Raw genomic sequence first — 25,797 nt, 5'->3', positions numbered from 1 at the left:
GACCTCCGCACCTCCTGCCATTGTTTCCTGTTGCCATTTCTCTCGAAGGGATAGCTGTGAACATCTGAAGCTCTGGAGGTGCTGCATACATTGTCCTTCTTAGTATACCTAATCTCTTCATCATCATACTGGGAGCGCTGCATGCATAATTAGTAAATTAGTACAACCATATCCCTGAAGAAATACAATAAACAAAGTACCATTACCAATGAAAGACAAGGAAATCATCAATTGTCAAATCCTTATTCATGAAAGAGTGGAGACAATAATTCAAAGCACAAAAAGAATAAATGCTTTTAAAATCAAGTGCCTGAATTTTGGCTTAAAGATCAGACAACGTCAATATGGTTAAACATCGGAATCACAAAAATCCAAGTCACATCACAAGATCAGATACACTTAAAATTAGCTGCAGACCTTAACAGGGTCCGAAATTACGGCATATGCTTCACCAATCATTTTAAAAAGCCGGTCTGCATCTTTGTGGACCTCTTCAGCAACTTCTTTCCACACCCCATCATTTCCATTCTCACTTCTTGGCAAGATCTGACCAGCCTATACCAAGACAAAGCGTGTTAGCGGGTGAACCAGCATAACACTTGGAACATCAACAATATAAGTGTATCTGAGGACTAAATACCGATGATGTCTAAGTGCTGCTCTGCGGTATGCTTTCTTGATGTCTGAGGCCATGACTGATGATTCAATCCCCCTGCATTAGAAATTGATACCTGAATATTTAAGACAATCCCATAAAACCACTTTCATCCTCACTGATTTATTCTGCCCTCTTTTCCCTGTGTAAGACTTTAATTTAGTATCTTCTCACCCTTATAATCTATTATCCCACGCTCGTTCTTTCACATCTTCCCTTATAGTCTATTATCCCACGTTCGTTCTTTCACATCTTGCGCCGCCAAAAGATAAATAAAGATAATGGAACTACAGAGTACAGACTACTATTTCTTGTCGCAAACTCCTAGTACCCCACTATTCAGCTAAGCCAATCCTTAACAGAGATCAATTCACTACTAGTGAAAAATAATAGGTAACCAATGAGTTATTCCTCAAGGATTCATCTGATCATTTAACGTCAGCAAACGAATTAGTAACAGCAATTTTGGATTTAATTAATTATAAGCTGTAAAGTAAAAATGGTGGCAGTATAGTGATAAAGGAAGCAATGGGAGGATAATTGGGCAAGGAAAAATATGACCACCAAAGCATCAGTGCATGTGTGCAGATAATCAGTTGTACGTATAAAAGAGTGCCATGCGACTGTGTGAGCATATTAGCCTGACTATCACACTTTTGCAAAATTTAGAAACACAATCTTAGGAGTTTGCAAAATTTAGAAACACAATCTTAGGAGTTTGCAAAATTTAGAAACACAATCTTAATTAGGAGTTAGGAGTTATAGGTGAGGTATGAGTCTATGACTCTTTACATAAGATCTTTTTTTTCGATAATAAGATCAAACTGTTCAATCCATTGAGAAGAATAATTGCTATATCGACACATCAAGTTTTATTTCCTTCCTAAGGTAAATACTATTATGTTCTTATCATGATTGTCTTCGTTGTTCTTGTAAATATGAAGTATAATTGTTTGTAGGAATTATTAGGAAGTATAATCATATCGTTCTTCTTCGTTGTTATTAGGGATTATTCCTGCAAAGGATCTTAAACTTATACTTTAACACTATTGCCTTGTACAAATTGATACTGTAACTTTCACAGCTAATACTATGTGCCTATGTAATATGTCACAGGTGTGAATTCCCAATGGTTATATATTTCTCTCAAGATATAATCTTTGAGATATTGGTAAAAGTTCCTGCAAAGGATCTCTTAAGAGCAAAGGTTGTATGCAAGCTATGGCACTCAATTATCTCTGATCCTAATTTTGTGAATTCCCAGCTTGCTCATTCTCGTTCCCAACCTGCAGAGATAATCTTCAAAATATACTCGGAGGAACTTGGTGATGATTATTTCGAGAGGTTAACAATCACCACGCAAAAACATGGTATTATGCAAGTGGAAAAAATCTGTGATATGAAGTTCCCTTCTCTTCAGTTTCCTTGCACAGAATCAACAGTGAAAGCTTCCTGTAATGGATTGTTGTTGATCTTCCACGGCAAACACCCATTTGAGACGCTCTATGTCTATAATCCTGTCACCCGTCAATACGTGGCTCTCCCTTCTATGACTGAACCACTCGGTATGAGTTGCAATCCACCTAGGCGTTATTACTCCTGGACTTTGTTTTACAACGACTCTGTTGGAAAATATGTTGTGTTTGGAACGTTTCATTCGAGGTGGGTTGTGCTTACTGTTGGTGACAAGGAGTGGAGCAGATATCAAAATCCCTATCCATGCGGTTCCTATCGTTCACCTTATTCCCAATTGATATATGTAGAGAAGAAAGTGCAATGGCTGAGAAGTGAAACTGAAAATGGTTGTAGTATTAATCCTCTCGAGTGTTTCCACGACTCAGTAAATATTGGTGCAACAATGGAATTTACGAGAACCATTCTCCCAGAACATCAATGCAATGGATTCCATACCTTATTTGAGGCGAAAGGATCTCTATGCTTTGCAAGTCAGAAGCGATATTGGTTACAAATATTTGTTTTTGAGAAAAGAAAAGGTAATACTAACTGGAACAAATGTTATAGCACTAATCTTGAATCCTTGCCAAATTTACCTCAACCTATCAGAAGGTTGAACAGCTACATATTTGTTGGCACGAGAGGAGATATTGATAGCAGGACTACTGACTACTCAGACGTTGTGAAGATTGTCATGCAACATGAAGATAAGTTGTTCTATTATGATTTGAAGCGTCTTGAGTATATTGCACTCGTAAGCAACGAGGTGAAGCTTCATTTTGCAGACTACAACCAGGTATGGCTTGATATTTATCCTCTTTTTTATGCAAGTAGTCTTGTGAAGCCGGAACAAGACATTGTAATAGGTTAGTATTTGCTTTGGTCACTAGCTTATGTCATGTGGTATTCATAATTATTTTCTTGTGTTCTTCAAATTGGCACTGCAGTTGTACCAAGCATGTACAAATTTTGTGAAGGATAGAAATCCTTCAAATTTGACGAGTTATTTATGAAAGCACATAGATTCGCTCTCTAACACACAGTTTAAGTGCGTAGCAGTCTTTGATAGTTGAGATTTATTATCTGCAAAATAAAGTTTAATGTAAGCTAGTAACTGCAATTTTGGCCTTATAGGTTGAATGTAAAAGAGGTGGCAGTATAAAACTGTTGTAAATGGCATCTATCATAGAAAATTTGAGGCTAACAAAAGCATATAAAGAGGTTAAAAATACTGTTTTCATGTCTAACAATTACCACCAAACCCTAGATTTTCTTTGTTGTTTACTCCTTTCTAACTTAAGGCAGTAAGGCACCGTGTTCGCGAATCAAGCTTGGAAGGGCTACAACGTGCACTACAGTAGGTATAGGTAACCAATGAGTTATTCCTCAAGGATTCATCTGATTATTTAACGTCAGGAAACGAATTAGTAACAACAATTTTGGGTTTAATTAATTATAAGCTGTAAAGTAAAAATGGTGGCAGTATAGTGATAAAGGAAGCAATGTGTGTACCATGAGTTAATCAGTTGTACGTATAAAAGAGTGCCATGCGACTATGTGAGCACATTAGCCTGACTATCACACGTTAATTATTCGCCTGACTATCACACGTTAATTATTCGAGTAGTTGACGTATGAGTTATGACTCTTTACATAAAATCCTTTTTTTTTTCGATAATAAGATCAAACGGTTCAATCCATTGAGAAGAATAATTGCATATATCGACACACATCAAGTTTCCTTCCATAGGTAAATACTATTGTGTTCTTATTATGAAGCATGATTGTCTTCGTTGTTCTTGTAAATATGAAAAATATGAAGTATAATTGTTTGTAGGAATTATTAGGAAGTATAATCGTTCTTCGTCGTTGTTATTAGGAATTATTTATTATCTTCTTATTGTTTGATAGTTGAGATTTATTATCTGCAAAATATAAAGTTTAATGTAAGCTAGACTTTGGGACATTTCACGTAGTCAGACGTAGTCCACCAACACAATACTAACTAACACAGTTTGAGACTTTGAGTTGTGTGCTTGTGTTACATGATGTATGTGACATATTCTTAGTGTAATTCTTACTAAGAAATAAATTAGATGCATTTAGTCAGTACCAACCATTTTTTTATTTTACTTACAAACAGGGGCTATATGCTATAGCATCCCTTTTTTTTTTCGATGTAAACTTTCTACCCTTTCATTAGAGCCACCTAAAGGTGAGCAGGAAAACAAAAGTTGTCCAACATACACTTCGGAAGATCAGAATTTCCCAGCTGATGGTTAGCCCATTTTGCTAGGGAATCTGCATCCCCATTGTAAATCCTACTAATCCAAAAGAACATGCAAGAACTAAAAGTCTGAGATAAAGAGTTAATATGTGTCTTCAGCACCTCCAGGGTCCAAGGACATGCTGCCCCTTGAAGTGCCTTAATAACATCCAGATTATCCCCCTCGAACACATAGCTATCGTGTTTAAGCTGCCTTCCCAGCAAGACTGCCACCTCAGCTGCTCCCATTTCTGCTGCTCCAATATCCTGGGCCTTGAACCTCCGCACTGCTGCTCCAACCATATCCCCTTCACTATTACTAGCAATAGCTGCAGCTCCAGTCCACCCTGTATTCCTGTCATAAGAAGCATCAAACCTAATCACAATGCTATCAATTGGGATTTCAGGGAACAGCTTTTCTAAAGAATTCCTTGAAAGATTAGAAGGTAATTGAGATGATAAGGAATCTTCTCTGAAGGCATCCAAGCATTTGTCTGCCATGACTCTACTCTGTCTGATGATACGATCTCTGTTAGCATTCCTTTTGTCGAATTTCAGCTCATTTCTAGCTCTCCATATGTAATGGAGCAGGTACATGATATGGGTCCCAGCCATGCATTGGTCCCTGTCCTTGCTAGTGCACCAAGATAGGTAGAGTTCTATTCTGTTCCTCAATCCATGCGGCTGCTGAGTTGTGTTGATTCTTAGCCCCACTTGGGAGCAAAACCAAACAGCTCGAGTCCAATCACATGTGAAGAAAAGGTGCTCTGCTGTTTCCATTTCTCTATTGCAAAAAGGGCAAGAGAAATCTCCTTTCATGTTCTTTTCAGCTAACCTATCCCCCAGAGGGAGCACATGCATGTATAGTTTCCATAGAAACATCTGTAAATAAGAAGGCAGGGGAGCTGCCCACAGATGCTTGAGAGCTATATAGTTGACACTGGAACTTTGTCCCATCTCCTTTTCATTGTTTTTGAGGTAGGCATAAACTGTCTTAACAGTTAGCTTGCCAAATCTTTCCATGGCCCAAATCATTTTATCAGCTGGAGCAGTAGCAGGCCTAACTACAATCTCCTGCATCAGCTGGCTTAAGAAGGGGTGGAACCAATGATTAAGCTTAATCAGTATCCAAACCCCGCCATCGGCAAAAAGAGATCAGATACATGAAGGTTATTCAGGGAGTTGTCCACCACCCCCAGCTCTGCCAGAGTCATAGGTTTGTTAAGACACTTGATCCAGGGATCCTTAAGGATGGAGGTGGTAGTTCCTTTCCCAATTCTCCACATCATCCCCCACTAATGGAGTTAAACACTTTATGAATGCCTTTCCAGAAGTAGGAGGCTTGATCTGGTGGCTTAAGGACATCTCCTATCCAGTGTTTTCCATAAATACTAAACATAGTCTGAGTCCACAGAGAGTGGACATCAGTAGCTGCCTTCCATGGGAGTTTTGCTAACATAGCCTTGTTCATATCTCTAGTTTTCCTGAGGCCCAGCCCTCCTTCTTGTTTACTTTTGCAAATTTGTTCCCACCCAATGGTGTGAACACTTTTTGATTGTTCTGTTCCATTCCACCAGAAATCCCTACATGCCTTATCCATCTTGTTGCAAGTTGCCATTGGCAACAAATATGTCGACATGACATATAGGGGGGTAGCTTGTATCACAGCTTGGATAAGAGTGGTTCTCCCAGCCTGTGATAAAGCCTTAGCTTTCCACCCTTTAACTTTTCTATGGATTCGATCCACTAGATAGTCAAAATCTTCAGCTTTCTTCCGAGAAAGCATAATAGGTACTCCCAGATATTTTTCTTTGGGCTGAAAATTCTTCATCCTCCAGAATCTTTTTAACTTGATTTTTTGTCTATAGCTAACATTCCTACTGAAGAAAACACTAGATTTCTCATAGTTTATTTTCTGCCCAGAAGCCCTACAATAACACTCCAGGATATGTTTGAGCTGGCCACTTTCAGCAAGGTTGGCTTTAATGAACAGAATCAAGTCATCCGCGTAGAGCAGATGGGTAAGAGCAGGAGAATTCCTCCTTATTTTGACCCCATGCAGCTCCTCCTTAGCCTCAGCTTGAGCAATCAATCTGGAGAGGGCTTCTGAGACCAAGATGAAGAGATATGGGGATAAGGGGTCCCCTTGTCTCAGCCCTCTCTCAGGGTTAATTTTCTCCAACGGAGAACCATTAAGCATGATCTGGAACGAGACAGTGGATAGACATTGGTGGATCATATGTCTCCACTTATTGCTGAAGCCAAGCTTTTCAAAAATATTATCAACAAAAGCCCATTCCACCCTGTCATACGCCTTTGCCATGTCCATCTTGAGGGCACACCAGCCCTCCTTTTTTGACTTCATATTCTTCATATTATGAAACACCTCACAAGCAAGCCCCACATTATCCCCAATGCTTCTCCCCTTAATAAAAGCCCCTTGAAACGGGGAAATAATCCTGTTCATGAGACCTTTCAATCTGTTTGCAAGAATTTTTGATACGACTTTGTACCCAAAATTGCAGAGACTGATAGGTCGAAATTTAGACGCATGGTCAGGATTCACCACTTTGGGAATAAGGGCAATGTAGGTCTCATTGAATTTGGGGTTAAGGTACCCCGTGTTAAAAAAATCTTGGACAAAGGAGACCACAGCAGGCCCAACTATGTCCCAGCATTTCTTATAAAACACCCCTTGAAACCCATCAGGACCAGGGGACTTGAGACTGCCCATCTTCTTAACCACTTTCCAGATATCCTCCTGGTCCGGGGTGCTTATGAGAATCTCATTTTCCCTATCACTCACAATACTTTTAAACAAGTCCATAATCTGGTTGTCCCTTACAGGAGAATCAGTAGTGAAAATGTCAGTAAAGTATTGATTGAGAGAGGTACCCACATCAGTTCTACCTTCTCTCCACTCTCCATCATCATCTTTAATTTTATCTATCTTATTTTTCCTTCTTCTATAGATGGTGGAGAGATGGTAGAATCTGGTGTTTTTCCCCCCGTCCTTAATCCAATCAAAGGTTGATTTTTGTTTCCAAAAATCCTCCTCCTTTTCATACCAACCCAACAAATTAGCCTTAATATCTTTCGCTTTATTGTAGTTCTTAGTGGAGAAAGGTTTAGCTAGAACAGTATCCAGGTCTTTTTGGGCAGCCTTGATGTTTGTAAAGATGTTCCCAAAAACAAACTTATTCCATACAGATAGGTCAGTTCTGGTCTTGTGCAGCTTATGTATGAGATTGTGGTCAGGGAGGTCGTGGGTAATGGCATTCCAGGCCTTCTCAATCACAGGTTTGCAAGCATCATTAGCAAGCCACATATTAAAGAATTTAAAAGGTCTAGGGTTCCTTTCTTCCTGATTGTCCAGATTGATGATTAAAGAGATATGGTCCGAGGAAGCATTAGCCACAGTTTGAACAAGAGCATGTGGGAACAGAGCTATCCACTCAGTAGATGCCATAGCTCTGTCCAACCTTTCAAGCACATGATCCCCTATTCTGCGGTTATTGCTCCAGGTGAACTTTGGGCCTTTAAAACCCAAGTCCACCAGCCCCAGATCATTGATCAGGTTATTAAACTCGTGCATACTTTTAGAAATAGTGCTTTTTCCTCCAATTTTTTCATTTAGTTGGGCTATAGCATTGAAATCACCAAACAAACACCATGGTCCAGGAATCAGAGGAGCTAATCCCCTCAACTCATTCCAGACTTTATTTCTATTGTGGGCAGCCGGCTCCCCATAAACAAAAGAGAAGAACCAATCATCAGTGCTAAAATAATTCGCAAGTTTACCTGTGATTTGGTTCTTTGAGGCCCCAAGGATCTCCAGTTCCACACCTTCTTTCCAAAGCACAACCAACCCTCCACTCTGTCCTTGTGCTGGAACCGCAAAATGTCCCTCTAACTTGAGCTTTTTACTGAGATAGCCGATTTTCTCTTTATTTGCTTTAGTTTCTGCCAAGCACATAATATCTACATTAAACCTACCTATCAGGTCCTTTAGTTGTTGAATTGCCGTGGTGGTGCCTATCCCCCGGCAATTCCAGGCGTGAATCGTCATGGGTACCAAGGCAGCTGTGATGGGACAGCTACCGCTGGAGGAGCAGACAGACCCCCACTGTAGTCATCACCCTTCTCTTGGCCCCTTATAGTAGACTCATCATCCATCTTCTGACTCTGGTCTACTGAGCTTTGCCCTTCCTGCATCTGAGCCTTCTTCTCTGTTTGTCCCCATTGAGAGCTTCTCCTATCCACACTTGAGTCATCCATTGCCAGAGGTTGTGGTTGGCTTGTAAGTTGTTCCCCATCCGCTTCGTAACCCACCCTCTCATTACTAAGCTGCTTTTCTGTATCATGCACCATCCTATCTTCATCATCATCTGAGAAATATACCTCCATAGGAGCCTGATGTTCTACCATAATTTCTTCTGAGACCCCTGATTCATATGATGTTACTGAGTCATGTGTACCCTCAGACTCAGTTGGGCTTGGATCTGTTGTAGAATCAATATCAATCAGTTCCTCCGATGTAGTTGGTGTTGCTGAGTCACTGGATAGTTGCACTATATTTGCGTTCCTTGGTATCAGGAGATGTCCTTTTCCTTGACTCCTTAGGTCAGTTGCCCTTTGTTTTGCTTTCTTTGATCTCTGCTCCCCTATGCGTTTGCTTCTTCTTATCCATCCATCTCCTCCATTCATAACCATATCGTCTTCCTCTTCTTCACTCAGACTGTGTTTCCTTTTTGGGTTTTTTCCTTGATTTTGTGCTTTTGGCTCTCTAACAATACTACCCAGCCTGGATTTATTCTCTGATTTAGACACCTTTTCTCTTCTGCCTCGGGAAGCCATGATTTTGTATCCTCTGCCACGTGTGGATCTGTTATAGCTTTGTAGCTTAGGCTTTTCTTGGAACTCTCTCTGAGATTCACAGCTTGTGCGGCTCGAGACTCCATGGGAACCAGGTATTTCTTCTGTAATTGCTTGAAAACAGATCTGAGTCCTAGCCTGGTCATAACTGCTGGTAGCCTCTAACCCACTAGGTTGGCACCTGTCAATCATTCCTTCCTCCTGAGTTAATATCTGGTAGTTTTGCAAAGAGTCTATGTAGGGATCCTGATATCTACCCCTCTCTTCTGTATTTATCTTTTCAAACACCACTAGGCCCAGTACATCCTTATGCTCCTCCATAGCCAGGTCGCAGCCCTGCTCCTTCTCGTTCACTGTCTCTATTGGGCTTTGATATATCGTTAGCCCATGATCCTTTGCCAGCACTAGCCCATACCTCGTCCCATCTGGGCCTTGGGCCTGATTAGCAGTCTCTTGTGCATTCTTTTGATTCGGTAGTCCCATCTCAAAGCCCTTGTGGAAAGTGACCGTTGAAGTAGCCGTTGTGCCTGATTCCTTGATTCCATCTCCAGGCCCCACCTCTCCTCCCTTGGTTTTGTCCTTTTGCTGTCCTTGCTCTGTTGACGTGGACCCTTCCCATCTGTTCTGTCTTACTCGTAGTTGCGCTTTCCAGTTTCCGGTCGACCTTCTCTCCCTTTCCGGTGCCGGAGTTTCCTCAAACCGAAGTTTTGATGGTGTTCCTTCTATGGTATACACTTGTTTTCCAGTGAAGGCCACCCCATTGTAGAATTTATTAGCTTTTATTTGACTTGTGAAGTTTGGCTTGATATCCTTTATGCTTCCTCCACATTTCAACAACTCATATCTGTATTGGTTTCTAATCCGGCACCTCAGGTGTTCGTGGCCAATCACTCCACAAAAGTAGCAGAATGTCTCCAGCTTTTCATACTTGAGCCTCACCGTTAACTCTTCCCCAGTCTCTAGCTTGAGCTGTTGTTCTTTTGTTAGTCTTTCTGTTACATCCATTTCTACTCGAACCCGCGCTACCGGATGGTTAAATTCAGGTGGACAGGAAGTATCAGCTTCTATGACCAGCCCTAATTCCTCACCAATTTTCCAAACGTTTACTTTATTGATTCTGTCTTTTGGGAGGTCCCAAATCTGGACCCAGAAGCTGACCAGCTCGAAGTTATACTCATCCAGTCTTCGATCTCTCTCCCATTCCTTTATAGACAAGATAAATCCTCCCACCATCCAGGGTCCATTTGTCTTCACATGCTTGCATTCTTGACTATTTTCAAATCTAAACTTGACATGGTCTCTATCAATCCGTTCCAGCTCTATATTCCCTGTTGTCTGCCAAATTCTATGTACTTCCTTTCCAACTTCCTCTAGATTTGGAGAAAGCCCTCCATGTAGCTTCCCAATTAGTGTAAGAGCATCGTTGGCCAAAGCTTCGGCATTTAGACAGTTGATCTCTATAATATGCTGTTTTTTTTTTTCAAAGAGAAGCTTTTTCATTTTTTGTTGTAGTTCCTCTATCTGGTTCTTACTACTACTGTCTTCTTGTTGGTGGGGTATAACTAACACTGTTGATTTTTGCATATTTCCTTTGCTTGGGTAAAAGCATAGCTGTATAATAGAGGGATGGGATTGTTGGTGTTGGATGAGAGATAGAGGGGGGGGGGGGGAAGGGTTGGTGATGGAGAGGAGGGGGGATCAAGATCGAGGTTTTATTTGGGGTATTAGGATCTCAAACTAAGGTGGAGAAGCAAGGAGAGAGGGGGAAGCTCTGCTATCGCCCGCAGGAGAGGGTTGCATCCAGATGCATAGCATCCCTTGAATGAACATTCATGATGCATATATTAAGGGCATCTCCAATGGAGGGTGTAAACCGTATAGAGTGTAAGATTTATACTCCAAATATCAAAAAAATATTTTCAATAGGAGTGGTATACCGTAGATAATAGAGTATTAGTTGATAGAGGAGGTGAGAAATTCTCCATCTCGCTATCAGTTGATAAATAACTCGGGCGACACTTTAACCAACGTCCCAACAAAAAAAAATTCGGACGTCATTTTTGTTGGAGTTATCCCTCACACGAGGAGAGAAACGGAGCTGATTCGGCGTTGGAGATGTCAGAGCGCGCCTGCGCTCAGATGGGGCGCACCTGCGCTCATGGCTCCAGTGTTTGGGCGCAACCCACACTCATAGCTCAGTGTTGTTTAGGCGACCAGCTCAAAGGCGCACCCGTGTCTAACTTTCGTGGGCTTCGCTATAGTAACCGCGAAATTTGGTTTTTGGAGATAAAAACCAAAATCAAGGTTTTGGAAAACCTAACCTAACCAAGTCAGAAGACTAAGAACCAAACAAAAACAAAGAGTGAGAAACCCAATCTTGAAAGCTATCAAGATTGAGAGATAACCTTTACAGAGATACAACCCTGTAAAGAGATAAGAGTGATCTAGTAAAGTAAAAGACTGAAAGGAGATATTGTAATCTTCCTTCCCACTTTATAAAGAACTGGCTCTTGTGGAAGTAGGCATCATTGGCCGAACCACGGTAAATCTTTGTGTTGTGGTTTGCCTTTACTGCTTTACATTATTATTTGTTGTTAATAGTTGTTTAACGAGTAGGGCATGTTAGTATAAGTAGTTGGTGATATTTAGAATTTGTCTGGAGTTGAAGTGTGTTCAAATACAAGTTATCTGTGTAATGGGGGAATCGATTGGTATTGGTATAATCCCCAACAATTTTAAGTAACGTCCCTTTCTAATTCTATTAACTCGGACGAAATGACGTCTCAGTTTAAATTAAAGAGGGACGTCACTTAAAGTGACGTCCGAGTTTAAAATCTAATTTTTTTTACACTTCACCATTGGGGAGTATAGAGTGTGGATATTTATAGGCTATACAATAGTATACAATTAGAAGTGTAAAATCCTAATGGCACCTATGTAGAGCCTAAGTGGAGGTGTAATTTTACACCCCCCATTGGAGATGCCCTAACAAATTATGTCTCATGCTTGTTTGCCTTTTGCTAGTTGCTACATTCATCATACATATATTGCTTGCCGTTGGAACCTTCAGTCCTTCACAACCTTGTGGAAGCTCCACTTGACTCAGGCACTCACCCGTCAATTACGTGGTACCTTCATTCAAATATCATCGCAACACACTTAAGGGTCTGTTTGTTAAAATTTAACTAATGGAAATGAAAGGAAATAAGTGGTCTACTATGGAAAGGAAAGGAATGGAATGGAAACAGTTTTAAAATTGTGTCTGTTTGGTAAATTGTGGAAAGAAAAGCAAATTGTGCCTTTCTTTTTTTTTCCTTTCCTTTCCCTAAAATTTTTAGGTCTGGACCATGGACTCAAAACCATTTCCATTTCCCTAGTTTTGTTTCCGCACGGAAAGCAGCCTTTTCTTTCCATGGGTAAACAAACAACAAAAAAACTATGGAAAAGGTGGACCACACCTCTTTTCCTTTCCTTTCCCTAGCATTTCCTCCAGAACAAACAGGCCCTAAGTCATGAGTGCGGATTTCCTGTCCAAAGACTTTTGCGCTTAGCTACCAAGCCAATCAAATTTCAAGAAATAAAGATTGCCTTTGTAAAACGTAACTGTATGGAAATCTTTGAATTTGGTTGCAGATAATAACTTCGTAAAAATGGATACAATTTACAAAGTTTAATTTGTTTGTTTTTCTTTTGCTAGTTTACAAAAAGAAACCAGAGTGTTAGCTGAATGACTAATATGTTCAGGTCTAGTGAAAAGCTACCAACTAAGAAGTGAAGAGAAAAGCTTCGATCCTCAGCGCTTAGGACCGAGGTGCGTCCAAAGCACCTCGACACCACACATTTGTTGTCCACATCAGTAATTTCACACATAAATCATCAACAAATAAAAAAAAAAACAAACAAAAAAAAACGAAATATGTGGTGTCGAGGTGCTTTGGACGCACCTCGGTCCTAAGCGCTGAGGACCGAAGTCTTTTTCAACTAAGAAGTGTTAATTAAGTAGCTACAAATTGTATTTGTTGTATTATTTTTTTCCAATTATGTACTTGTTATGTACTTCTGCCCAAATAAATCAAGCTAACTATAGAAATATAGTGGAATCATACATAAATTTGAGTTAGCTTTTCTTTTGTTGTGGACACGTTGCCATTTGTATTTATTCTTTTTTGTTTTATTATTTTTTCTTAATAATTTTGTTGGGAAATAATATTATTGCTATTTTTGGATAACCATCTTGTTCTTAACATAATTGAACTCTTAAGCAAATTGGAGATAATATAACATAATTGAACTCTTAAGCAAGAAAGAAAACCCACATAATAGGACTCTTAAGCAAGAAAGATAATAGGACTCGATCTTAATTGAACTCTTAATCTCTAGCATTTTTTTTTATTCATCCACAAATTTTGTGATTCAATAGAAATGTGCATTTTTTTTTATTCATCCACAAATTTTGTGATTCAATAGAAATGTGCACATGCTGCATGATGGTTTCTTTTAAATCTCGCACAGTATCATCAGTTGCAATTTAGATACTAGAGTCTCCCTGTGAACTATTACCACACTTTACAGTGATCTCAACTTGTGTTGAGATGAGCTTTGGGTACACTAGTATGTCGTGTTGTTCCGTGAAACAATTTGTGCCATCCAAATCTTCCATGATTTGACTCTTTTGCATAATGATTTGTTGATTGAAAGGAATAGAGTATTCATTTTGAATAAAGGTCTTTAAGTCTCTAATAGTGTTGAATTCATTTACCAATTCATGTGTTTCATTATTACTCATAAATCTAATTGTGATATTGGCCATTGTGAAAGTGTTAGTAGCTTTGGACTGATAATGCTTGTGTTTATATACTCGGCCATCAAGACTGAAAATCCTAATTTGTTTATAGTTTGTTTGTTATGAATGGTTATTTTGTGAGAGATCATACTAACATTATGTGTGCTTGTGTGGAATAGTTATGTAAAGCCAAGTGTGTTTGTGTATAGTATTCTATAACACCCAATGCAGGGACAGAGCTAGGAGATTATGTACACACCCGACCCACCCAAAAAATAATAATAATAAAAATCAACAAAATTTTTGTCATAAGGTCTAAACAATAAAAATAAACAAAGTTTTTTTTTTTTTTTTTTTTTTTTATAAGGTCTAAACAATAAAAATCAACAAAATTATACATTTATTTCAATTTACAAAACTAGAGTACTTTGACTACTAAGAATTTAATATGGACTGATGAAGTTAACTACTTAAGCACTTAAGCCATTAATTGATACTATTATGTCTATATATATCTACATAATCTAATCCATAAGTCTACAATAATTCAACAAATTGTTAACTTTCTTATAATGTTATAAGTCTATTTAACTCTACTATTATGTGGAGAAAACTATAAAAGATTAACATTGAAAGTAAAAAAAATTATTTTGTTTTGTTTTGTTTTTTTTAAGTAGAAATTTTATTGATAATGATAACAAGTTTTACAAATAATTATTAGGACAAACGTGCAACAAGCTGCGCCACACTTCCTTTCTGAATTTGTTTTTTTTTTGGGTGAGGTCTGATGCTTGTTTAAGACCAATTAAGCTCTTTAATGGTTTTGGACTCAAAATAAATGATAAATAATAATTTTGTAATGGCAAAAAGAAAAATAGAAAAATCTCCCAGTTTACTCGACATAAAATATTGAACTACAGCTCGCTGGACTTGTCGGATTTCGGACGTCAAATTATTCACATAGATTCTGCATCGCGCATAGCTTCAAATTGTTTTTCTATATTACTCAACAAAAATAAAATGAAAAATCTCAAATTGGTTTAGTACTAATAAATAAGAATTGCCCCCTTCAGGCATAGACACTGTATTCTGTTAGGTGATTACAGATGAACCAAACTTGGTCACAATAATATAACGGAACTCCTTTCTTCCACGATATATAAAAAGGCATGGTCTAAACTCGAACTCGGCCTTGACCATTAAAACCTCACGACAGAAACTTCTGCCCGAATGTATATACACACATACGTTTTAGGAACGACCTTTTGAAGGTTTGCTAGCTTTTAAAATCCTTTAAAACCTTGCGTTTGTTCAAACACATCAACAGATTCATCCTTTTCAGTTGTTGCTCTCGCACCCTGTCTTGCAAAGGTTCAATTGGCTTCCCTTTGGCTGAACTCTGAAAAGAATGGTGCTTCTTATCTTTTGGCGGCACAAACAAACCACAAGGCTGTATAGCCTGAGGCAATTTTCAACACCTGTGAGCCTTCCATATCGTTTTCAAAAGTACCTATTTGAACGAGAAGTTTCTGACCACTGTGAATATTGGTTTCTATATGACCTCCGCACCTCCTGCCACTGTTTCCTGCTGCCATTTCTCTCGAAGGGATAGCTGTGAACATCTGAAGCTCTGGAGGTGCTGCATACATTGTCCTTCTTAGTATACCTAATCTCTTCATCATCATACTGGGAGCGCTGCATGCATAATTAATAAATTAGTACAACCATATCCCTGAAGAAATACAATAAACAAAGTACTATTACCAATGAAAGACAAGGAAATCATCAATTGTCAAATCCTTATTCATGAAAGAGTGGAGAATATAATTCAAAGCACTAAAAGAATAAATGTTTTAAAATCAAGTGCCTGAATTTTTATTCTTTTTAAAATCAAGTGCCTGAATTTTGGCTTAAAGATCAGACAATGTCAATATGGTTAAACATCGAATCACAAAAATCCAAGTCACGCCTCAATCAGATCAGATACACTTAAAATTAGCTGCAGACCTTAACAGGGTCCGAAAGTGCGGTATTATGCTTCACCAATCATTTTAAAAAAGCCGGGTCTGCATCTTTGTGGACCTCTTCAGCAACTTCTTTCCACACCCCATCATTTCCATTCTCACTTCTTGGCAAGATCTGACCAGCCTATACCAAGACAAAGCGTGTTAGTGGGTGAACCAGTATAACACTTGGAACATCAACAATATAAGTGTATCTGAGGGACTAAATACCTTGTCTGGATGATGTCTAAGTGCTGCTCATGTATGCTTTCTTGATGTCTGAGGCCATGCCTGATGATTCAATCCCCCTGCATTAGAAATTGATACCTGAGTATTTAAGACAATCCCATAAAACCACTTTCATCCTCACTGATTTATTCTACCCTCTTTTCCCTGTGTAAGACTTTAATTTAGTATCTTCTCACCCTTATAATCTATTATCCCACTCTCGTTCTTTCACATCTTCCCTTATAGTCTATTATCCCACGTTCGTTCTTTCACATCTTGCGCCGCCAAAAGATAAATAAAGATAATGGAACTACAGACTACTATTTCTTGTCGCAAACTCCTAGTACCCCACTATTCAGCTAAGCCAATCCTTAACAGAGATCAATTCACTACTAGTGAAAAATAATAGATAATGATGCTCACAAACAGTTTGAAAGGGTCACCTAGGCCAATTTCTTTCATTTGGCTATGATTTAGGCTATCAGTCAACAAAACTAGTAATCTTTTCTTGAAGGAATGCAAGAACTTAAAAGATAAGGTGATTCATCCAAAAAGAAAAATATATAAAGAGACAACTTTAAAAGAAAGAGATGGTTTGTCAGGGAAAAAACTAAGTAAAAAAAAAATGAAAAAAATACAAACAAAATATGGCTTATCCAAAAAAAAAAGGGATTAAGCAAAAGAGAAGCTGATTTATCCAAAACAAATGCAACAAACTTAAATAGGAAGCTGGTTTATCCAAAAGGACAAATTCAACAGAAGCTTGTCTATTCTACATTTGTTGTAGAAAAAACCTGGTTTACCCAAGACAAAACACACACACCGGGGAGGGATTATCTAAGTATTCTTTTTTCAAATAATGTAATTGGACGGAAAGATCAGTTTAAAATTGTCACTTCAAGCATTTTTAGTAAATCCACCATCAAAATTGCTCCAAGGCTAGGAAAGATTCAGGCTAAAGGCAAAACCGTATGTAACACTAAACGTACCTTTTCAAATTTCCTTAAGACTTTTATTCACAAGAAAATCAATAGTCTTCGGTATTCTAGGTGGTTGGAATGATACAAATTTAGTAGCTACTGTTGTAGTGAACAGAATACTTACAAGATGAGATACAAATCCAATGGAATTCCTTTTCTTGCTTCTTCTTCCATGGTTGATAATCGAGAATGAGCTTGTCTTAAATCAATGATTCCGCTAGTTGATCTGCCTAACTTTCCAGATTGATTGGATTTCTCCTCTGTTTGTCTTTCAAGAAGAGATGCAAGTCTCTCAAGATCAATAGCTGCTTGACCATAATCTCTAATCATCTCATGTAGAGTGGCTCGTCTAGAAATTGCCTGTAAAAGTAAAAAGGCGCTTAGGAGAAACAAAATAATGATATGACAGCCTTAAAAAAAAGGATCCCATAATGGTGGATACAATACAGTGAATACACAGAGACTTCCAATGGGAAAGAAGCTAATGAATGAAATATCCTACAATTTAAGTTCTGAAAGATTCCAAGTTAGTCTATTTAAAAGACAACACTTATTGGAATAATAATCATTTTCAGCCAAAACAACTACTACACCAAGAGGACACAGGAAACTAAAAGAGCTAACTTTAACTCGAGAATTAATGCATCAATAACTTGCAAGGACAACATTCAGTGACTATTTTAACAATTTAACTTTATTGTTCTTGTGTGTAGTTTAAAAAGACGTGCATAGATAGACCATAATTCATGACAAGCATACTTCGGATTTGTTAATGATCCCCATATAATTGCCACCCAAATAGTCATACATGTTAGTATGCATAGACTGCCAATAGTACTCTCGACCGGAACTAAAAAAGGATTTAACTATTTGAATAATATTAACTTTGAATACTGAAGTCTATATGATAGACATTATAACTTATATTTTTATAAATTCACACTGAACCACGTACCTAAGAAGCAAATTGTGAATTTGTAAGGAGTATGATGTTTAAATAGTTAGAGCAGAGTATAAACTTGAATCCTGGATTAATTGATCTGAATTGATCTGGAATAACACCTAGAATCTAATAAAGATAGATATTTTTCATATGGTCACAATCAATGGTTTTTCATAATTGACTTCCTTTCCAGAATTGACTTCCTTAAAACACTGTATAATCAGGAGAACCATTTCTACTTTCTTCTTTACTGACAGTTGAAACTTAACAATTTATAATCAAGACAGTTATCGTGGCAGCTCCAGCAAACCAACATTCTTCACATGTTCGATGGATTAATCACGATTATTTAACTTAGCGTTAACATGTTTTTAAGAGCAAAAGAAGACAACAAACTAAATTCTACCCCGTATACCAACGTATCTCAATCATGACTACTATGAAATTGCATACCTTTGGATAATTTCCATCAAGAGCTATTGCTAGGCTACAATCGGCAATGGCATCAGTAATTTGGCCTAAAGCTTGGTGTGCAGCAGCACGATTACAAAAACATATTGCAGCAAAAGGACGTGACTCAAGATTGCATGATAAGGCAGATGTGTAATGTTCAATTGCTTCAGAATGCCTTCCTGATTGAAATGCTTCATTTCCTGCTGCCTGCAGTTAATAGTAGTGTCACTACAACTAATACCAAGAAGTCATAAAGGTATTAGGTAATCCATACGGTAGGCTACATCTTCAGTTTAATGAACTACACTCATGCTTACACTAGCAAAATGGACATTAATAAACTCAAGGAGAAAGTCAATGTTAATCAGTTGAACTAACTGCCATCACACAAACAAGACACCTACCTATGAATTAAAGCCCTGAAGCGAAAGATACAAGATTAATTTTAATATTTTACGTTATGTTTGTCAGTACAACTACCATTTTACTCTACAACCATGAGAAGGAAGTTCCATGTCCAATTATCTTACTCCTCCCTACATGTATCATGCCATTGATAACAACAGATGCTGCTTAAATCCATTGATAAGAGCAAAAGTAGGTTGAGAACTCCATGGTGTACTATATCTTTGTTACCTTCTCTTATATCTATTTCCAATTCTCGACTATAAATAGTTAAATACAAGTGAAATTCATTAAGAAGACCCATGAGTTATCCATATAAAAAATCAATAGACCAAATAAGTTTCTAGTCATGCAAGTCGCTTAAAAAAATAACTTATAGTGAATGACCAGACCTTGTGGCGCAATAGCTCCCGCACAGTAACAGCTAATTTACTCCATGGTTCTGTAATCTTGTTTCCAATCCTATAACCGAATATGTGAGAAATACATACTGGCATCAATAAGAATACCATGATTGTAAATAGTAATAGTAAAATGTTAGTATATACAAAAAACAAGATTACCGTTGTGCTTCAGATTCTGCTCTTTCTAGCTTCTCCATCAAAGTAAGAGTCTCCTCAAGCCTTCCTAGGTAAAAATAGGACTTGGCCATCAGATGCCACCTCCATAACCTTGCAGGACAGTTCTTTATGCTTTCAGAACGATCTGCACTTGTTGAAGAAGAATTTTTATCTGCAGAATCAAGAGACTGCTCACATAGCTGAATCACCTCTTCATACTTCCGTAGCTATTAGATACAGTAAAAAAATATGACAGTGCTGCAAATTGATATACTTGGTGTAAAACAGATATGATTAGCAGGCTAATGAATTCCAAGAGTAAATGTATACTGATTTCTCATTTAGAATCTGAGTAGTGAATGAAATATGAACACACCGTCAGAAAAGCTTCTGCCTTCATTTCAATCAGTCTCTCTGAATAAGGACTTATTAAAAGCGCCTTGGCAATTAGTTGCAAAGCACCTTCCGCATCATCCAATGTTCTTCTGTGCAAAAGCTCAGCACAACGATTAAGACACTGACCTACTTGCTGCCAGTTAAAAAGGAAGAAACCAAAGACGTGTCACTACATTTGTACACAAAAGATACGATCAGGTAAACTATACAGCAAGCAAAATAAAGTATGAAAAGCCTGATGCAGAACAGGTGATTCTATATGTTTTGATGTGCAGATAGTACAATAGGTTCTTAGTCTTCTTCTACTTTATTGCCTCCAGCTTCTTGCTCAAAGACTAAACCTTCATTCAGTTTAACTGAGACTCGTCAAGCCTCCGCAACGTGAAAACGGAAATCAGATAAAAGCTTATCATAACTGTCAGTATAACAGGGTGAGTTATTATAGAGTGAAAATGCTTGCTAACTTGAATTGTGCAATATGATCTATGACTTGGTCAAGATATTCATTCTTTACAAAAGAAAAGATTTCAAAGAAAAATTTATTAAGTGACACTGTTGTATGTTAAGATATCCAAGTAGTAGAATGAGCTCTGATGATCACTTCTTGTATTAAAAAAATTCAAAGAAAAATTGCTGAAGAAGCATAATTGCTTTGCAATTGCACTTTATGTTTCAATGTTCATTTGTTCATTTGTTCTGCTATTCTGTTTTTATTTCATACTCAAGAAAGTAGCCTCCCTAGATATTAGAAGATCAAAAGTTTTTATCTAGTTAAAAATTTGGATGTCAGCATTGCAAATATATGAAAATGAAAGATTAAACTCACGAAAAACGGGTGCAAATACCTGCGCTTTCTGCAGACCGTTAGAAGCTTCTATTACCAATTTACGATCCAAGCACAGATCAGCTCCTGGTGGTAAAGAATCCTTGAAATATTTCAATGCGTCTTCAACTTCACCAAGCAACAGATGACAACTGGACGAAAGCATCAAGTGATTTAGGGAAGAAAGACATGCCATCACTGTGATATCTTAATAGCAAAGAATTCAGTAACAGGTGCAATGACACAACTATATTAGAAAGCTACTGCAAATATGACAAACAAGAAAAGATCAGGTGTCATCTAGTAACAAGATACAACAAAGTTTGGCAGATGACAAGCAAGAATTATATGACCTGTTCACAGATTTCCCATTATATTCATGTTAACAACAAAACAAGTTTCAAACTTGCCACTAACTATAGCTGAGATATAAGAGTTCTCTTAATACATTTTTACACATTGAAGAATGAGCAAGTCTATCACGATTAAATAAGAGAATGTCCGAGGGAAATCCTTACTTTGCAGCTCTAACTTGAACCTTGCGGAAATCTGGATTTATTTCAGCAGCCTTTTTACAGTCATCTAGTGCTTCTCTCGTTCTTCCAGATGACATCCTTGTGGCTGCACGATTGCTATAGCATAACATCAGAGCAGTGAGGCAGCTTTCAGATGTCTCATTCTCAGGCACACAATTCAATCCACGTGTGTAATAATCCTCAGCATTGGATAGCTCCCCATTAGCATAAGCTTGGTTTCCCCTGATACAGATAAAAATGGACTGACTTTAAACAAGAATGATGAAAACAATGATCAAACATGGCAATGGATACCCTACCACAGACACATGAAGAGCAAACATCAGCCACCGAAAAGTCGATAAGCACAGGAGAAATAATAAGAGGCAATTTGATTGAAAAAAACACCTGAGTCGCCATTTCTCGCAGGCTTCATGAGCAACTCTGGCAACTGATTCAGCTCGATTCTCTCCTATGCTTTGAGAAATCGATGGGTCTCCTTTTCTATTCATGTCAACTACAGAACCACCAGGAAGTGGGAAAAATGGCTTATCTGGAGAAGCAAACTGTAGTTTTGCATTTAAAGTGGACGTATAAGAATCTTGACCAACTTTCAACCAATTTTTCTTTTTATAGTGACGCTTTGCTGCTGATGTATGTCCGTGGGTAGTAGTTGCAGCTGCAAAGGTGAAGTTAGTACCACTGGCATCTTGAGAATTTGATGCAAAGCAAAATGGTATCCTTCCATCATCTCCTTTACTCTCTACATGTGTATGAAGATCCCTGTCAGTTCCTTTTGCAGCGACACTAGCATCAGTTTTACTCCCAGTCTCAGTTTTGGATCTCGGACGTCCACCTTTTAGCCCTGAGACAAACTCATCTGAATGACATTCAGCACTGACATCTTTTTCTTTATCTGGATTTCCACAATTTGACGTATCTTCGTTAATATTCAAACTCTCTTCGGCAGTGATCCAATCCGCATCTATTGCATCTACACCAACAGAAGAGTGTGCATCAGCTAAGGGACGATCTGCATCAAGTGGGAAGAAATCATCTGATGCCATAGAAGCGTCTCCGTGACTCTTATCCACTGCTAAGGTTTCTGGATAGGGAGAAACATCCATGGGGGAATAACATCCAGAGGATTCTAGGCTTTCTTTGTAACTGTTTTCACTTGATATATTGTGCTCTCCGGCCCACAGGTGAATTTTCACAGGCTCCCTCGTCTTTCCTTTCTTTTTCTTTGTCCTTAAGTCCTTAACTGCTCCCTTCTTTGCACTGAACTCCAACTTTTGGTTCATACCAGTGAATAGTTTCTCTGTAGAAGAACGTGAAGAATCCTGGGGTGGTGTTCTCAAATCTGCACGAGGTGCACCAAACGCAAACTCAGCCTTATTTACAGCACTATCCACAGTATTTACAGCACTATCCGCAGTAGACTCTTCAAAAGCACTTCCAGACGATTGAAAGCTAACTCCAGCCGTGTGAAATGAATACGATGATGTGGAAGCTTCACTTGATTTGGAATCATCATTCGGTTGGAGAGGATGATCAGACCCTACCGACGAACTTCTACTTGGCTTTGCCGCCTGGAAGGAGAATGATCCATGCATAGTATTGCCAATGCCAGGATCATTTGAAACCCTTTCAGTTGACTTATTAGCTTGGGCATCAAAAGAAGAGGTAGAGGCTGTATCTGCGAATGCATTAGAATCTCCACTTTTGCTACCCACATTCAATTTATTCATCTCATCAGGCAACATATTGACTGCGCTACTGCTGAAAGAGCCAGTCTCTTTCTTATCACTCCCAAAACCAAAAACATTCGTCCCATTAACCTTATCGTAGCCATCATTGGACTCTTCAACTTTGTCACCACCCTTAAGGCCATCTATATTCAACTTCTTCATCTCATTCGGCAAAACAGACAATTCACTAGCTCCAAAAGAACCAGCATCATTCCTATTCTTTCGTAACACAAAGCTTTTCTTCTCACTCCCTTTAGCTTTAAACTTAACATAACCTGCATCCTTAACATTACCAACACTCCCAGTGTCTCCTATATTCAACTTTCTCAGCTCACCGGGCAACAAAGACGATTCACCAACTCCAAACGAACTAGCCTCATTCTTATTCTTCCGAAACACAGACCTTCTCTCATCACTCCCCTTTGCTTTAAACTCAACATTCCCAGTAGTATCTCCTATATTCAAATTCTTCATCTGATGAGGCAACTTAAAATCCACACTTCCACTTTGACCAAAAACAAATGTGTGGGCTGCATTGCTACCTATATTCAAATTCTTCATTTCATATGGTAACTTCATATCCACACTTGAACTATTACTAGTTCCAAATACAAACACACCACCACTATTAAAAAAACAATCTTTTGAAGTTTGTGGATCAATTTTCAAATTCCTCATTTCATTATCAACTAATTTCTCCATATTAACATGAGATGAAGATGAAGAAAACTTACCCAACTCGAATGAATCCACATCACTATGATTGTTGTACTGATTATACAATTCACGGAATCTACTATCATCGTTTACATGAATTGAGCCTTCTTCTTTTGAAATTTTACGAAATGGATTGAAATTGAAATTGAAATTTTCTTCTTGTTGTTGTGAATTTGAATTTGAGGATGATGATTTTTTTTTATTAGAAGAAACAAATTTCCGAACTTTCACTAATCTCGGTTGTGCCGAACGTCGATATTTCGGTTCGAAATTTGGGAATGTTTCATTTGCATTTCGCATCGATAATGAGGATGTGCAAATTTTTAGGGTTGTGAAAGAGAGAAGAAGAAAGAAAGGTGGTGTGTTTTTTTTTTTCTTAATAATGATTGTTTTTTAATTAAAGTAAGTTAGATCTACGGTTGATAATGAGTATTGAGTTTTTTGTTTAGTAATTCGATGAGATTGGACGGTGGAAGAACGTTGGATGTTTTAAAAAGCAACAGAAAGTTCTCGTGAAAATCACGTTTTTATTTTAAACAAAGCCACGTCACCTATGTAATTGGTGGTGCTGTTAACGAAAGTTATTATTATATATTAATTGGCTGGAGCTAGTTTCTATGTGGATTGGGAATTGAAGAAAAAAGAAACAAGATGTTCAGTGAACTAGTACTAGTGTACTACTACATAACTGCTAATAGTGATGGTTCGAACATCAACATCTGGACGGAATCTTGGGTTCCTAAATATGGAGGTGTGGTATGCATTTAGGGCCCTAGGCCTAAGATGGCGCCTGAGAGAGTCTATGAACTATTTCTGCCAAACACAAAGTCCTAAAACATCCACCTGTTAGAAACTCTTTTCCCTATCTTTATCGTCCAGTATATCATGAATGTTTATGTCAAAGACGATGCTACTGATGCATCTTTGTTTTGGGGGTACGAAAAATAGGTATTTTAGTATTAAATCCTTCTACGAGTACCTCAGTCATGCCAAGCTGAGCAAACCCATTGTAGATATTCCAAGTTTTTTTCTCCAAATATGGAAATCAAATGGGAATCTATGGACTGAGCTTTTCGCATGGAAAAGCATTCATGATATTGTCCCGACTAGAGAGCATATCAATCGCATCTTTGCTATCAAAGATCAGCGTTGTGTTTTCTGTAGAACATCGGTTGAAACTTTACACCATCTGCTCATAGAGTGCATGTTCACTAGGGCAGTCTGGTTTGTGTCTAGATGGCATTTCAGGCTTGATTTTTACAAACATTTAGCTGTTAAAGATTTTGTTGGTCTCTGGTTTAAACCACCCCCTGAATGCCCGGTGGCGGTAGAGGAGTGAAAATTAACATGCTTGTATACCTACTGGACCATTTGGAATGAAAGATGTGCCCACATTTTCACGGGGGAAACTTTTCCTTTACCTATTGATATAGCCAAGACTGCAAACCACCTCACTTCTCAACACCTCTGTAAACATCATAAAAAACCAGCACAACCGTCCACCCATTTACCTATAACCAAAACTTGGCTTGCTCCACCATCATCCTTTGTCAAAATTAATATGGATATAGCTTTTTATTCGGAATTTAAACCTGTTGGTATTGGTTATGTTATGCAAGATGACAATGGAATTTTCTTAGCAAACAGTACCAGAGAGCATGTGGAAGAAATGCTTAGGGAGGGAGAGAGCCGAGGGCTCAAATCGCCATCCAATGAGCGTATGTCTTAGGCTACAACAAGATTATCATTGAAACGGATTGCAAAACAGTAACTGAGTTTTGGAATCATCAGGCTACTAACATCGGGAGGATAGCCGCTAATATAATTATAGATGCACAATACTACATCTCCTCTTTTGCTTTCCTAAGTGTAACACATGTAGATAAAACGTGTAATAAGGTCGCACATCTGTTAGCGACCAATGCTCATCATCTTAGAGACTGTTTTTGGGAGATGGAAGCACCCACTTGGTTACTAGGACTTTTGTAG

The 25,797-nt window shown here is 38.2% G+C and overlaps 1 protein-coding gene across 1 annotated transcript; it reads right to left on the bottom strand.

Annotated features, from left to right (window-relative positions):
- On the bottom strand, positions 1–24,183 carry LOC147484185 (uncharacterized). The gene is made up of 11 exons (XM_086576383.1): positions 21,749–24,183; positions 21,344–21,583; positions 20,848–20,977; positions 19,983–20,135; positions 19,610–19,833; positions 19,439–19,508; positions 18,642–18,848; positions 17,370–17,605; positions 641–712; positions 418–555; positions 1–137 (listed from the first exon to the last, which is right to left on the bottom strand). The coding sequence occupies exons 1-10, from the start codon at positions 24,106–24,108 to the stop codon at positions 456–458; spliced, it is 3,792 nt and encodes a 1,263-aa protein (XP_086432509.1). The 5' UTR covers positions 24,109–24,183; the 3' UTR covers positions 1–137; positions 418–455.
- Positions 24,184–25,797: the final 1,614 nt, after the last annotated feature.

This window comes from Coptis chinensis, chromosome 8, assembly GCF_015680905.1.
Source record: "Coptis chinensis isolate HL-2020 chromosome 8, ASM1568090v1, whole genome shotgun sequence".
Lineage (NCBI taxonomy): Eukaryota > Viridiplantae > Streptophyta > Magnoliopsida > Ranunculales > Ranunculaceae > Coptis > Coptis chinensis.
This window is presented reverse-complemented; position numbering and strand designations above follow the sequence as displayed.

Bases quoted from the DNA above. Each gene is read 5' to 3' on its own strand.
- LOC147484185 (XM_086576383.1), bottom strand. From the start codon at position 24,108: ATGCGAAATGCAAATGAAACATTCCCAAATTTCGAACCGAAATATCGA. The intron at 17,606-18,641 runs GTATGCAATTTC...TTACTTTTACAG, and splicing joins TTGATGGAAATTATCCAAAG to GCAATTTCTAGACGAGCCAC. The intron at 556-640 runs GTATTTAGTCCT...GTCTTGGTATAG, and splicing joins GCAGCACTTAGACATCATCG to GCTGGTCAGATCTTGCCAAG.